Source organism: Ambystoma mexicanum, chromosome 6q, assembly GCF_040938575.1.
Source record: "Ambystoma mexicanum isolate Mex_15411 chromosome 6q, UKY_AmexF1_1, whole genome shotgun sequence".
Lineage (NCBI taxonomy): Eukaryota > Metazoa > Chordata > Amphibia > Caudata > Ambystomatidae > Ambystoma > Ambystoma mexicanum.
Genome location: NC_090937.1, coordinates 1,652,362,829 through 1,652,376,954, shown reverse-complemented (window position 1 = coordinate 1,652,376,954; position 14,126 = coordinate 1,652,362,829). Strand labels below are relative to the sequence as shown.

Genomic DNA, 14,126 nt, shown 5'->3' with positions numbered 1-14,126 from the left:
CTGCCCTGCACTGGCACTGCTCTTAAGGTGAGCTCCTAAAGACCAAAGGTTCATTCACAACATCTCCCCCTGCTGACCTGCACTGGCACTGCTCTAGAGCTGAGCTCCTAAAGTCCAAAGGTTCATTCACAACAGCACCCCTTGCTGCCCTATACTGCTGGCACTGCTCTTAAGTGGAGCTCCTGCAGACTAAAGGTTCATTCACCATACACAACAGCAACCCCTGCTGCCCTGAACTGAACTAGCACTGACTGCTCTTAAGGTGAGCTCCTAAAGACCAAAAGTTCATTCACAACAGTGCCCCCTGCAGCCCTGCACTGGCACTGCTCTTTCAGTGAGCTCCTAAAGACCAAAGGTTCATTCACCATACACAACAGCGCCCCCTGCTGCCCTGCACTGGCACTGCTCTAGAGGCAAGCTCCGCGCCCTGATGCCCGCGGGCTTATGGCACGTTATAAGCATAAAGTAAAGGTTCATTCACCATTCACAACAGTGCCCCCTGCTGCCCTTCACTGGCACCGCTCTAGAGGCAAGCTCCTAAAGACCAATGGTTCATTCACCATTCACAACAGCGCCCCCTGCACTGGCACTGCTCTAGAAGTGAGCTCCTACAGACCAAATGTTCATTCACAACAGAGCCCCCTGCTGCCCTGTACTGCTGGCACCGCTCTAGAGGTGAGCTCATACAGACCAAAGGTTCATTCCCATCAGTGCCCCCTGCTGGACTGCACCGCTCAAGAGACAAGTTCCTACAGTCCAAAGGGTCATTCACTGCAAACGGTGCCCCCTGCTGCCCTGCACGGGTATTGCTCTTACAGTGACCTCCAACAGACAAAAGGTTCATTCACAACAGCGCCCCTGCTGCCATGAACTGGCACTGCTCTAGAGGCAAGCTCCTACAATCCAAAGGTTCACCATAAACGACGGCCCTGCTGCCCTGCACTGGCATTGCTCTTACAGTGAGCTCCAAAAGACCACATGTTCATTCACCATACACAACAGCGACCCCTGCTGCCCTGCACTGGCACTGCTCTGAGGTGAGCTCCTAAAGTCCAAAGGTTCATTCACAGCAGCGCCCCCTGCTGCCCTATACTGCTGGCACTGCTTTTAAGGGTAGCTACTACAGACCAAAGGTTCATTCCCCATACATAGCAGCACCCCCTGCTGTCCTACACTGGCACTGCTCTAAAGGTGAAGTCCTACAGACCAAAGATTAGTTCACCATACACAACAGCGCACTCTGCTGCCCTGCACTGTCACAGCCCTTACAGTGAGCTTCTAAAGACCAAAGGTTCATTCACAACAGCACCTCCTGCTGTCCTGCACTGGCACTACTCTAGAGGCAAGCTCCTACAGATAAAAGGTTCATTCACCATGCACAATATGTGAAAACAAAATCAAAATATGGAGGCTGAGTACCCCAAAAGGAAATACACCGAACACGGGTTACAAAGGAACACACAAAGAACTTTATTTTATACTGAACAGTTTTCCAAGAAAAGTAACAGATAGCTTTTGGCCCTCAGTACAACACAACTAACTCCAGCGTGGTTCAGTGTGTTCAGTGAGAGACACTGTACATTAGAATTCATCGCTCTTTTATACTATTTGCGAACAGAATGTTCAACCCTACTTTGGGTTAATATTCCTCTAATACATCACTGATCTAGGGTTCATGCCGAGTTCGCATATCCACATGCAATTAGTTTGCCTTTAATACATACGTCAACAAGTCTACACGGCAACTGTGTATTTTGGGATTTCCCATACAGGTCTTCTCAAACATTAATACAATGTAGTAAACAAGTGTTCTTAGTTCAGTATTTGGATACATTGTTGTTAACGTATGCTCGTGGATTAGTTTCATTGCACGAGTAATCCTTTACACACAGGTCAGCAGTTTACAACCCCAACAAGTGGCCTGCAGGCAAGTTACATATTAATTACACACAGAGGTCAAGACAGCCATGTTGTATTTCGGAATGACATCGTCCACCATTTTAGCTCACAGGGTGACTTTTCAGAGCAAACCTAAAATATCCGGATTGACCTAAAATGGCGGCTTCGATTGATTTTAAGGTTAGGACCTTGCAACACGGATTTCTTCGCAAGTGGATTACAAGCAGCTTGGCGTAGGCCAATATACACATATTCGTTGCAATAGGAGGCACGATATAATTTCTCATTTGACAAATAATGCCCCCTGCAGTGACACTGCTCTAAATGTGATCTCCTACGGACCAAAGGCTCATTCACCGTACAGAGCAATGCCCCCTGCTGCCCTAGACTGGCACTGCTCGAAAGGGGAGTTCTCACAGGCCAATGTTTCATTCACCATACACAACAGCGCCACCTGCTGCCATGCACTGGCACTGCTTTAAAGCTGAACTCCTGCACAACAAAGGTTAATTCGCCAGACACAACAGCGTCCGCTGCTGCCCTGCACTAGCACTGCTCTAAAGCTGAGCGTCCACAGACATAAAGGTTCATTTTCACCATTCAAAATTCACAATAGCGCCCTCTGATGCCAGGTGTTTGCACAGTAGTAAAGGTAATCCACCCCTTGCAGCACCCTAAACCCTTCCCAACAGAGCCCCACTCCTGTACTATTCCATGCTTCCTTTCTGGGTGATAAGGACCAGGAAGATGCAGTGACCTTACCCTTCCTCAGCCCCCCAGCAGTGCCATGGGTAGGATCCATGCCATCTGAGGCACCGTCTCAGCATACTAATTATGGAGGCAAATCACTGCTCGCTAATAAAAGAGAAAAAATGGAGGCGTGCCTGATATCACCGGGTCGGTTGGCAACTCTGCCAGCCACCACCCTCGTGCTGGAGGGGAGCCAATCTGACCCAAACCTCCGGGTGCCATTATTCCTTTCCCAGCACTCCAGCTGGAGGGGAATCCCACTGAAGGGACTGTGGCCCCCGCGCCCCACCCCAAGACTGACCCTTTCCCTGCAGCTCCGGGGCCAACCCTGCACTTTATGCTTTTTGTGGATGTATTTGGGTTGGTTGGCCCCATGAAATGCTTGTTCTGCTCAATATTCATTAATAAGCATTGGTTGGGGATTGGCTTGGCCATACGTTGACCACCTGTTCTCGTCTTGCCCCCTTCTGATTGCAGTACTGATGTGGGACCCACGTTTGAGCTGAAGGTGGAGATTTACAGCTGTGGGATGGAGGACGACTTCTCCCTCACCAACACCCCCAAGAAGTTGGCCAGCAAGCTGAGCAACTCCTTGGGCCGTTCGTCTGGCAAGAGGGTGCGGGCGACACTGGATGGTGTTGGACCGGTTAGCAATGGTGGGAGCAACCCTGTCCTACTGCCGGCCCCAAGCGTGGCGTGAGTACCCTTCCACCGTGGCTTCTGTGGGCAGTACTGGGGCAGTGGTTAGATGAAGCAGGCTTTCTTGGAAGTGGTAGAGAGTTAGGGACCCAGTGCAGGAACTGTGGGCAGTAGCGGGGTGGTGGTTAGCTCAAGCAGGCTTTTTAGGCATTTAAGGAGATAGAGAACGTATGCAGATCCTTTGGGCAGCACAACAGTGGTGGTGAGCTAATGCACATATGCACGCCGTTTCACCGACAGTGGTGAGAAAGGAGTACTAGTTCGGATGATGTTGCGCTAATACACGTACTGCTGGCAGCACTAGAGATGGTGAGATAATGTGGGCACTGCTGGCATTACTATAGAGAGATGGTGAAATAGAGAGATGGTGAACTAATGTGGGCACTGCTTGTATTACTAAAGAGAGATGGTGAGCTAATTCGGGCACTGCTGGCATTACTAAAGAGAGATGGTGAGCTAATGTGGGCACTGCTGGCATTACTAAAGATGGTGAGCTAATGTGGGCACTGCTGGCATTACTAAAGATAGATGGTGAGCTAATGTGGGCACTGCTGGCATTACTAAAGATAGATGGGGAACTAATGTGGGCACTGCTGGCATTACTAAAGATAGATGGTGAGCTAAAGAGAGCTGGTGAACTAATGTGGGCACTGCTGGCATTACTATAGAGAGATGGTGAGCTAATATGGGCACTGCTGGCATTATTAAAGATAGATGGTGAGCTAATGTGGGCACTGCTGGCATTACTATAGAGAGATGGTGAGCTAATGTGGGCACTGCTGGCATTACTAAAGATAGATGGTGAGCTAATGTGGGCACTGCTGGCATTACTATAGAGAGATGGTGAGCTAATGTGGGCACTGCTGGCATTACTATAGAGAGATGGTGAGCTAATGTGGGTACTGCTGGCATTACTAAAGATAGATGGTGAGCTAATATGGGCACTGCTGGCATTATTAAAGATAGATGGTGAGCTAATGTGGGCACTGCTGGCATTACTATAGAGAGATGGTGAGCTAATGTGGGCACTGCTGGCATTACTAAAGATAGATGGTGAGCTAATGTGGGCACTGCTGGCATTACTATAGAGAGATGGTGAGCTAATGTGGGCACTGCTGGCATTACTATAGAGAGATGGTGAGCTAATGTGGGCACTGCTGGCATTACTATAGAGAGATGGTGAGCTAATGTGGGCACTGCTGGCATTACTGAAGCAATGGTAACTTATGTTGTGCACTGTTGCTACTGCGAGAGTAATGGCCATCTAATGTGAGCACGCTTGGCATCACTAGGGTAATGTTGAGCTAATGTGGGCACTACTGGTGAGAACAGTTCTGTTGGAGCATATGCTTAATGTGGGTGGTACTCTGCTACATGGTTGTTGTGGACAGCAGTAGCGGAGCTGGAGAGCTAATGAGGCAGCACTCATTTAGGTGTTGACCTGTTTATGATAGTGTCGTGGAAGGAGGCGAGTTAATGTGGGCACTGCTGGCATTCCTGGTGAGCTAATGTGGGCACTTCTGGCATACTCAGTGGCAGTGGCATAGTGATGACACTATGGACAGTAATAAGAGCGGTGGAGAGCTAATGTCAACAGCACTACACACTGCGGCTACTGCGGGCAGTGCCACCGGAGTTAATGAGCTAATCCGGTAGCACTAAACTAAGTTAAGTGTTGAAGTGGTTAGGACAGTGCCAGGGAAGGTGGTGAGCTATTATGGGCACACCCCCTACTTGGGGAGAGGTTGTAAGCTAAAGTGGGCCGCACTCGGTCGGGCTTTGGCCGCAGGTGGTGTAATGCACTCTCTTCTGATTGCTCATGTTTTAGGTCAGTAGTAGAGCGGGAGGTTGGGGCCACTGCGCAGTAGTTTGGGTAGTATCTGGTTTTGTGTTGTAGCCCCACTCCTATCATATGACAGTAGTGGTGGCACCAGTAGGACCAGTGGTCTATAGCATTATGGTAAGCTGCAGACCTGCTAGTGTGGGCAGTAGTAGGGTTATAGTTCTACTGCTCAAGCTTTATCCATGTTTATCTGAGGGCCCCTAAGCTCCTCTGCAGCCTTCCTCTCTAGGCGCCCCCTTGCATGTCTGCCTGAGCTATGCCCCCTAATGCCCTCCTTTCTCTCCCTCTTCACATATGCAGTGGCCCAAAGTACCACCTGCTGGCCCACACGCTCCTCTCCCTCGCAGACGTCCAGGACAGTTTCCGAACGCACGACCTCACCACCACGAGTAATGGTAAGAGACTTCCCAGGGTCACTGGAGCAGGGGAGCCAACCCCCCAAAAGGTGGTATAATGCAAACAAAGGGGCACTTGGCACAGGAGCGTGGCATACGATGGGGAAGGGCATGGCCTGCATGAGTTATGGGAGGGGGACGTATGTAGGGGGGGCTTCATGGATGGGGAATTCATACCATGGATGGGAAGGGTAGGCGCCATTATGGGCAAAGTGTGACCAATCCTGGTGAAAGTTGGCATAAGCAAGGGAAGAGTCTTCATTGCAACCCATATTCAATATCACTCTGGGTCCCCATTCCCATGGACGGGCTGAACCTCAATGCGAGTCCCTCAGTTCCCTCCTCCTGAGTTATTCCGCGACTTAGGGAACTGGTGGTTAATCAATATCCGTGGGTGGGCACCAGACATGTGGCTTTCATCTGCCATGTAGGGTAAGATGATGGCGATGTGTAGATTCTTGCAGGAGTAGTAGCGGGCAGAGGTTCGATAGCGTCTGCAATATTGCTGTGGTTGGCATGCAGGCACGCTCCAGACTCGGGCCCATGTTGAGCACATGGGTTGGCCTCCATTAGAACAGCAGACCAGGATATATTAAGAACATGTATTCACAAGGCACCAACCGGAGGATTTAGTTAATAATCACAGGCACTTGTCTGATCACCAAATGACACCTCCCAATGCTACCCGTTGGTCTGTTGCTTAGAGTGACGGCACGGAATGGGCATAGTGTGTAGACCACACACCCTCAAGGGGTGACCCTTAAAGAAACAGCACTTCGGCGACTACGGCTTCTTTTTTCAAAATGGCCGCCTTTTAACTGACGATTGTAGGTTATTGGGAGCCCTGAATGACAAGTCTTCTACTCCAATGACCTCTTGTACTGCACCTTGGAAATGTCCCCCATGAGTCTCCAATTTCTGTTTGTTGCCTCCTGGGCTCCCTCGCATTTGCTGATCTTTTCAGCTCTGCACCAATGATGCGTTTGTACAGCAATGCTGGCATTTATAATTGCGACTGTGTCCTCTGCTTTCTCCTGTCCCTTTCCTGTGTTTGTGCCACATGTATGCACTTTCTCCCTGCATAGTGCCCTTCACCACTGTGACCATGACACACCTTCTCTTGTGCCCCCAGAGGAAAGTTCCTTCTGGCTGCCCCTGTACGGAAGCATGTGCTGTCGACTGGCCGCCCAGCCCAGCTGCGTGTGTGACCAGATGATGTCAGGCTTCCTGAAGATGCAGGTAAGTGACGACACCGACCGGGGGTGCGCTGATCCCCTGTGAGCACCACCCTTTATTAAGCGTCTGCCTTGTCACTGCCAATTGGGAACCTTCTGCGCAAGTCTACACCATATGTTTGGCTGTAGACCTCTCCAAGTATTGGGTCATACCGAGTCTTCAAGTATTTATAGATTCATAGCTGGCCATGGGCACCTGCATCTCCAGGTATTGACATTCATAGCTGGCTGGGCACCTGCATCTCCAAGTATGACCACTCATAGCTGGCCATTGGCATCTGCATCTCCAGGTATGACCACTCCTAGCTGGCCATTGGCATCTGCATCTCCAAGTATGACCACTCCTAGCTGGCCATTGGCATCTGCATCTCCAGATATGACCACTCCTAGCTGGCCATGGGCATCTGCATCTCCAGGTATGGGCACTCATAGCTGGCCATTGGCATCTGCATCTCCAGGTATGACCACTCCTAGCTGGCCATTGGCATCAGCATCTCCAGGTATGACCACTCCTAGCTGGCCATTGGCATCAGCATCTCCAGGTATGACCACTCATAGCTGGCCATGGGCACCTGCATCTCCTAGTATGGGCACACATAGCTGGCCATGGGCACCTGCATCTCCAAGTATGACCACTCATAGCTGGCCATGGGCACCTGCATCTCCAGGTATTGACATTCATAGCTTGCCATGGGCACCTGCATCTCCAGTTATGCCCACTCATAGCTGGCCATGGGATCTGCATCTCCAAGTATGACCACTCCTAGCTGGCCATGGGCACCTGCATCTCCAGGTATGGGCACTCCTAGCTGGTCATATACACCTGCATCTCCGAGTATGTCCACTCATACCTGGCCATAGGTACCTGCATCTCCTAGTATGGCCACTCATAGCTGGCCATGGCCACCTGCATCTCCTAGTATGGGCACTCATAGCTGGCCATGGGCACCTGTATCTCCTAGTATGGCCACTCATAGCTGGCCATGGGCATCTGCATCTCCAGGTATTGACATTCATAGCTGGCCATGGGCACCTGCATCTCCAGGTATGGCCACTCCTAGCTGGACATGGGCACCTGCATCTCCAGGTATGGCCACTCCTAGCTGGACATGGGCATCTGCACCTCCAGGTATGACCACTCCTAGCTGGCCATGGGCACCTGCATCTCCAGGTATGGGCACTCCTAGCTGTCCATGGGCACCTGCATCTCCAAGTATTGCCACTCATAGCTGGCCATGGGCATTTGCACCTCCAGGTATGACCACTCCAAGCTGGCTATGGCACCTGCATCTCCTAGTATGGGCACTCATAGCTGGCCATGTGCACCTGCATCTCCTAGTATGGGCACTCCTAGCTGGCCATGGGCATCCGAATCTCCAGGTATGACCACTCCTAGCTGGCCATGGGCACCTGCATCTCCTAGTATGGGCACTCCTAGCTGGCCATGGGCACCTGCATCTCCTAGTATGGGCACTCCTAGCTGGCCATGGGCACCTGCATCTCCTAGTTTGGGCACTCCTAGCTGGCCATGGGCACCTGGATCTCCTAGTATGGGCACTCCTAGCTGGCCATGGGCACCTGCATCTCCTAGTTTGGGCACTCCTAGCTGGCCATGGGCACCTGCATCTCCTAGTATGGGCACTCTTAGCTGGCCATGGGCATCTGCATCTCCAGGTATGGCCACTCATAGCTGGCCATGGGTATCTGCATCTCCTAGTATGGCCACTCCTAGCTGGCCATGGGCACCTGCATCTCCTAGTATGGGCACTCATAGCTGGCCATGGGAACCTGCATCTCCAAGTATGACCACTCCTAGCTGGCCATGGGCACCTGCATCTCCTACTATGGGCACTCATAGCTGATCATATACACCTGCATCTCCGAGTATGTCCACTCATACCTGGCCATGGGCACCTGCATCTCCTAGTATGGCCACTCATAGCTGGCCATGGGCATCTGCACCTCCAGGTATGACCACTCCTAGCTGGCCATGGGCACCTGCATCTCCTAGTATGGGCACTCCTAGTGGGCACCTGCATCTCCTAGTATGGGCACTCCTAGCTGGCCATGTGCACCTGAATTTCCAAGTATGACCACTCCTAGCTGGCCATGGACACCTGCATCTCCAAGTATGGCCACTCATAGCTGGCCATGGGCATCTGCATCTCCTAGTATGGCCACTCCTAGCTGGCCATGGGCATCTGCATCTCCAAGTATGGCCACTACAATGTAACGTGGTCTTATATAGCTCCCTTCTGCCACTAATATAGGCCTCTCTGCGCATGGCTGTTTAAGAAATGAGGGCAGGGTGTGTTAGCTGGATAGTGGGAAGACAGAAGCAGAAACTTTTGGTGTTTTATTAATGCAGGTTGGAAGTACCCGTTACCTGTGTACCGGCATGTTAGCCATATGGGCAGCCCCCATACTGTGAAGTGCAAATATTGACATCATGGCTTTTGATAGAAGATGGATAGGGTCTGAATCTGTTAGGTATACTAGACCTGGAGGTCATCTGTAGGAATGTGAGGGGCGTAAGGATGCAAGATTTTAGTAGTAAGGAGTTTGTTGTGGTATGAGGATGGGTTGAGATGGGAGGAGGAGTGGGCTGCTTTTCGATTCCTGGCTCTTGGTTGCATATTTCGCTGAGATTAAGGTTATACCTGTGTCAAGTAGTAGAGATGCCATGAATCAGATTGGTTTCCCACAGATGTGTAGTTCCAAGAGTTTTCAAAAATGTTTGTTGTTAATTAGTCCACGTTTCTGGTGTATAGTTTTTAGTCTGTTGCTACTATTTCTCATTTCTTTCAAAGTGGTTGTTTGAAAAACCAAGTCTTGAGGTGTTTCCTGAAAGACCAGTGGTTCTCCTCCAGGTGGAGAGGTTTGGGTTGTGAGTTAGTTTTGTGGCCGGAAATGAAAAATTGGATCCTGCTTTCCATTTCTTGTTGAAGCTGGGGATTTGTGGTGTAGCATTGCAGGACCCAAGTGTTCTGGGAGGAGTGTAGTGTTGAAACTTACTTCTGGGGGAGCAAGGGCCCACTGTGTGGTATGGGCGATGCACAAGGTTTTGAAGAATATGTAATGCAGACGTGATATGTTCAACTCGCTTCATTCTGAGAAGAAGACATGCCGCTTCATTCTGAACTCCTTGGTGTTTCTTCGTTAGGTGATCTGGGAGTCTGAGATGCGGGCCGTATGCATGGTCTAGTTTGGGTAGTATCAGAGAAGTGACGGCCATGGCCCTGTGGCCGAATGTTAAGCAAGGTAAGATGTGGTGTAGCATTCACATCGGGGAGAAGCCGCTTCTGACGAAGGCTCTGACCTGTGGATCAAATCCTGGGTCCCCAGATGTTATGGACTGACTCCCATGATCCATCGCCAGGCTTCATGAGAAATGAAGTCCAGAACAATTGGGGTGCCAACGGTTGCTTTCACTTGTACATACTTAACTATCATATCTCTAAGCTACAACAGGAAAATCCCTATAGTTTTGTTTTTGAAGCATAAAACCACCAGAGATCCATATATGTTCAACTCTTCTGCCACCCTGTGGCCAGTTTTGGAATAACCCTTATACTGTCTGAAAGAAAAGACTTTCTTAGGACTGGGAGTTGGTGACCGAGCCATTCCCTCACAGACCCCAGTGATGGCAATCCATTTGCACCCTTCAGTTGGGTTAGTGTGTTTGGACTGTTTTAAACAAAGCTGGGATTTCAACCCATGTCATTAGGACCAGGGTCGAGGCACTTGGCTGCAAGAGCACTTGAGCATCTGGTCAGGATCAACTTGCTAGGGTTCTACTCTGCGGGAAGTACAGACCGGCAACATTATAGGACATACTCCACTCTAGGTTTATTTTCCAGGTGTTCATGATTACTCTTCAGAAAGGCAATAGTTTTATACCCCAATAGCCAATGGGTGTCTGTTACTAAAGGATCTGAGAAAACATTCGGGATTGAATCTGGCTGCTTGGCAAAGGAGCAGAACTGCCCCATTGCGATCACCGCAGTCTGACCACCATGATTCTCAGTGCCCTCTGCAGATTCAGGGCTCTCCTGAGCTCCCGTAAGGTTTACTTTAGAACCGTCCAATCACTTAAGAATCCTCAGATTGGACTGTCATAAGGTAGGAAGTGCTTCTGCAGCATGGGTGCAGAGGGGGCCTTTGCGGCTTTTGGGACTGTCCTTGTATTTGCAGGTACAGACCCACAAGTCGCGAGCCAGTTGACTGCTACATTGACGTTGTATTTCTTTGGCACGCGCAACATACTTTGCAATGCGTGTCCATTGCTGTGTGGTTGGTGCTGTCACAGTAGTGGTGGTGCATACTATGGGTTCTGCAGCGCAGGAAAAGGGCTGGAATTAGACAGATTGGCACTCTGGCAAAATTTATCTTGCCGGTGCCCTGTCCTCAGACCGAAGGGCTAGCGCAGGACACTCACAGATCTGCTCTGAAGCTGAGTTATCGCATGCACGAGCAACCCGTGCTTCACAAGCTGAACACTCAGCAAGGGAGTCTGCATACAGAACAGCCAAAGCCTGCCATACTTTTTGCAGTTGCCCAAGCTGGTATATATCCAGCAATTTACAGACCTTTCTTTGTTGGCATGACTTGTGACCAATCAGAACTGCAGAGTTCAACTTCCATTAGTCACTCAAAGGGTTTCTTACTGAATTACTATAAGACATGTTTGAAATTTAAAGAATTTAAAATTGTGGGCATTCTTCTGTTCCCATAATGCTCAGGAAACGGTAGCAACTCAATCATTCCTGGTGAATGCTTTTATGCAAATCTCTAGGATTGGGTTTTATGAAGAGATACTATTGCCTGACCTGACCTGGGACCACGCCCCTCAGCCCTGCAACCATCCTCCCCCGGTCCCAACCCTTCAAGGATGAGAGGGTTCCACCAGTACATTCTTTCCATTTCCAGCACTGGGTTTCTTGTACTCTCCTGGACTGCACGTGCCTCTTGAACTGCATTGCCTAGTGCGGTGCCCCTGATCTTGCGCAAGCTCCAGTCCTCGCGGGAACTTGAGCCAGATCAGGAAACGAGCGTAGAGGCTGAGCGAGTGCCAGGCACTTGTGTGTGAATGAGCATCGTGAGAAGTGCTGCCACTCTCGGCTCCTCTCCGAAGGAGAGATTTGTCACGTACATTGAGAAATAAAGCCTGTACCGGAGAACCTCCACGCATAGAAATAGAGAAGAGACTACACGAGGAGAAATCCGGTCTGTACGTCATCAGAAAGCTGCATCCCAACAGTCAGTGGGGGCTGAATCTCAGTTTTCAGCTGTAAAGGGTGCACTAATGTAGTTCTATTGCAGAGGTGCTGTTTGGCGGCTTCTGAATGCAACTACATTCTGGCCTGTTTCTACTCTTGTGCAGCCGTCATCTGTGCTCCTGTCAATATCTAGTGGTCTTGGCCTCCTCCCTAGGCCAGGGGTGCTCAACCTGTGGGTCTCCAGATGTTTTGGAAGACCTGTACCATTTGCTTTAGCCACTAAGCCAATGGTGAGGGATCATGGTAATTGTAGTCCACAACATATGGAGAGCCTCAGGTTGAAGACCCGGCCTTAAGAAATGGAACATCTTCCAGCATAAAGTGGGTATTACTTCCTGAGAACAAGGACTCTGGGCACATGTAGTGACTCCAGAAATCCAGTGGGTAGAAGGGTAGAAGACAAGGATTTGGGTCACCTTGTCGTGGTAGAACATACTACATTTGTTATTGCTTTTTTTAGGGGTGTCGAGCCCTCTGTACTCCCATTTTGCTGCCATCCCCAGCTGCGAAAAACCCAGTGAAATGGCCGGAGCGAGGTGGCGGGTAGAAGAGCATGCCTAGTCATGCAGTGAATGCCATACCGTATAACCAAAAAAGTATTGCTGGAAGGTTTAAATAAATCTGAACCACTGGCACTGCTCTGGGCAACCTTCCACACCGACGCTTTTTGCCCACGTGCGCCATTGCAAAAGGGGTCCAGTCATATGCAAATCAGTCGGGGACTGCCACCAATGGGAGCAGCCCTGTCCGAACTGCTAGGCCAGGTACTCTCTGCATGGAAACACAAGCAACCCCATACATGTTTCGACCGTGTTGGTCCTCCTCAGTGAGGTGCAACTTGGTTCCCTTTGGCGCAGCTGGCAAGGGACCCACGTCTGGGTATACACACTCTCACAAAGGGAGACAAACTATAACCAAAAGAGTAACCAACATTGCATCCTGGTACCTAATTAATGTGCTTTCATTTATAGACTCCATTTTACTCAGATTCTGCCAGCACTGCTTGGATTGGAGTCTGTGGTCTGCAGGTTGTAGTCATCTCCTAGTGGATGACAAGCAACCTAATGAGCTGGTTGACTGCTCTGACCTGTACAACTCTCCGTTGGCTGAGATCAGTGTGCAGTAGAAGAAACCTATATAATAATAATAATTTCACGGTGTAGGGTCGAATGTAGACAGACCCTTTCATGTACTTAAAGAAAGTGCCCCTCTACTCTTTAATAACCTCCATATTTCATTGCAGACTCCAGCCACATGAAGGTGAGGGTGTGCACAGTGTCGGTGAGAAGCAAAAGATTTTAGGCTTCGAGCCCGGGGTCTGCTCCTTCCTTTTCAGAAACACAATAGCTTTGGAGGGAGTTGCCACAGGGAGGCACTCGGAAGCATTGTTTGAGGATTGCTTGAAGCTGTGACCCCTCATTGCCACCAGCGGTAGTTCTCCAGTCACATGATGCTCTAGTGTGTTAGATGATGTAATGGTGTGTCATATAGGGGGTCTTGCTAAGTCACAGGTCATGCTGCTTCTCGTCTAACTCTTCTCTCTTCTGCATTTACAGCAGCCGGTTGGCGAACACCAACATTGGGTGCGCATGTTCTGCATCCTGCGTGGCTCCAATCTCTTCTGTTATCGGCGACAGGATGAGGCGGAGGCCAAGGTGGAGCCGGCACTCACCATCGCCATTAATAAGGTAACGCACCAGGCTGACATGTGTTGCATGTGCGTTCACTAACCCATTGCCTGTCCCTCGTGCACCCCTGAGTCTGTATCCTCAGGGCCCCTATTTGGCTCATTTGTATTGTTCCTTTGTTTCTCTTTCCTTGTTCTTCTCCCTACCTTTCTTGCTTTCAGTCTCACGCTTCAATACTCCCCCTCCCTCTTACCATCTTCCTCACCCTCAATAATGCATGATTTAAAAAATAATCATGCACATTATCAAGGGTATAGATTTAATTTTGTAGAAAATACGTTAAGGCCATGCACGTCTGTACACACGTATTTATTGCGTTATCCTCTGGTGAGCATTTG

At 49.9% G+C, this 14,126-nt stretch overlaps 1 protein-coding gene across 5 annotated transcripts in view; it reads left to right on the top strand.

Moving 5' to 3' along the window:
* RTKN (rhotekin) overlaps positions 1 to 14,126 on the top strand; it is a 462,373-nt gene that overhangs the window by 404,300 nt on the left and 43,947 nt on the right. For all 5 annotated transcript variants that reach the window (XM_069632474.1, XM_069632475.1, XM_069632476.1 and 2 more), the window contains exons 6-9: positions 3,127 to 3,345; positions 5,492 to 5,586; positions 6,719 to 6,825; positions 13,657 to 13,788. In XM_069632474.1, the coding sequence (XP_069488575.1) occupies positions 3,127 to 3,345; positions 5,492 to 5,586; positions 6,719 to 6,825; positions 13,657 to 13,788 (553 nt within the window). The remainder of the gene's footprint in view (positions 1 to 3,126; positions 3,346 to 5,491; positions 5,587 to 6,718; positions 6,826 to 13,656; positions 13,789 to 14,126) is intronic.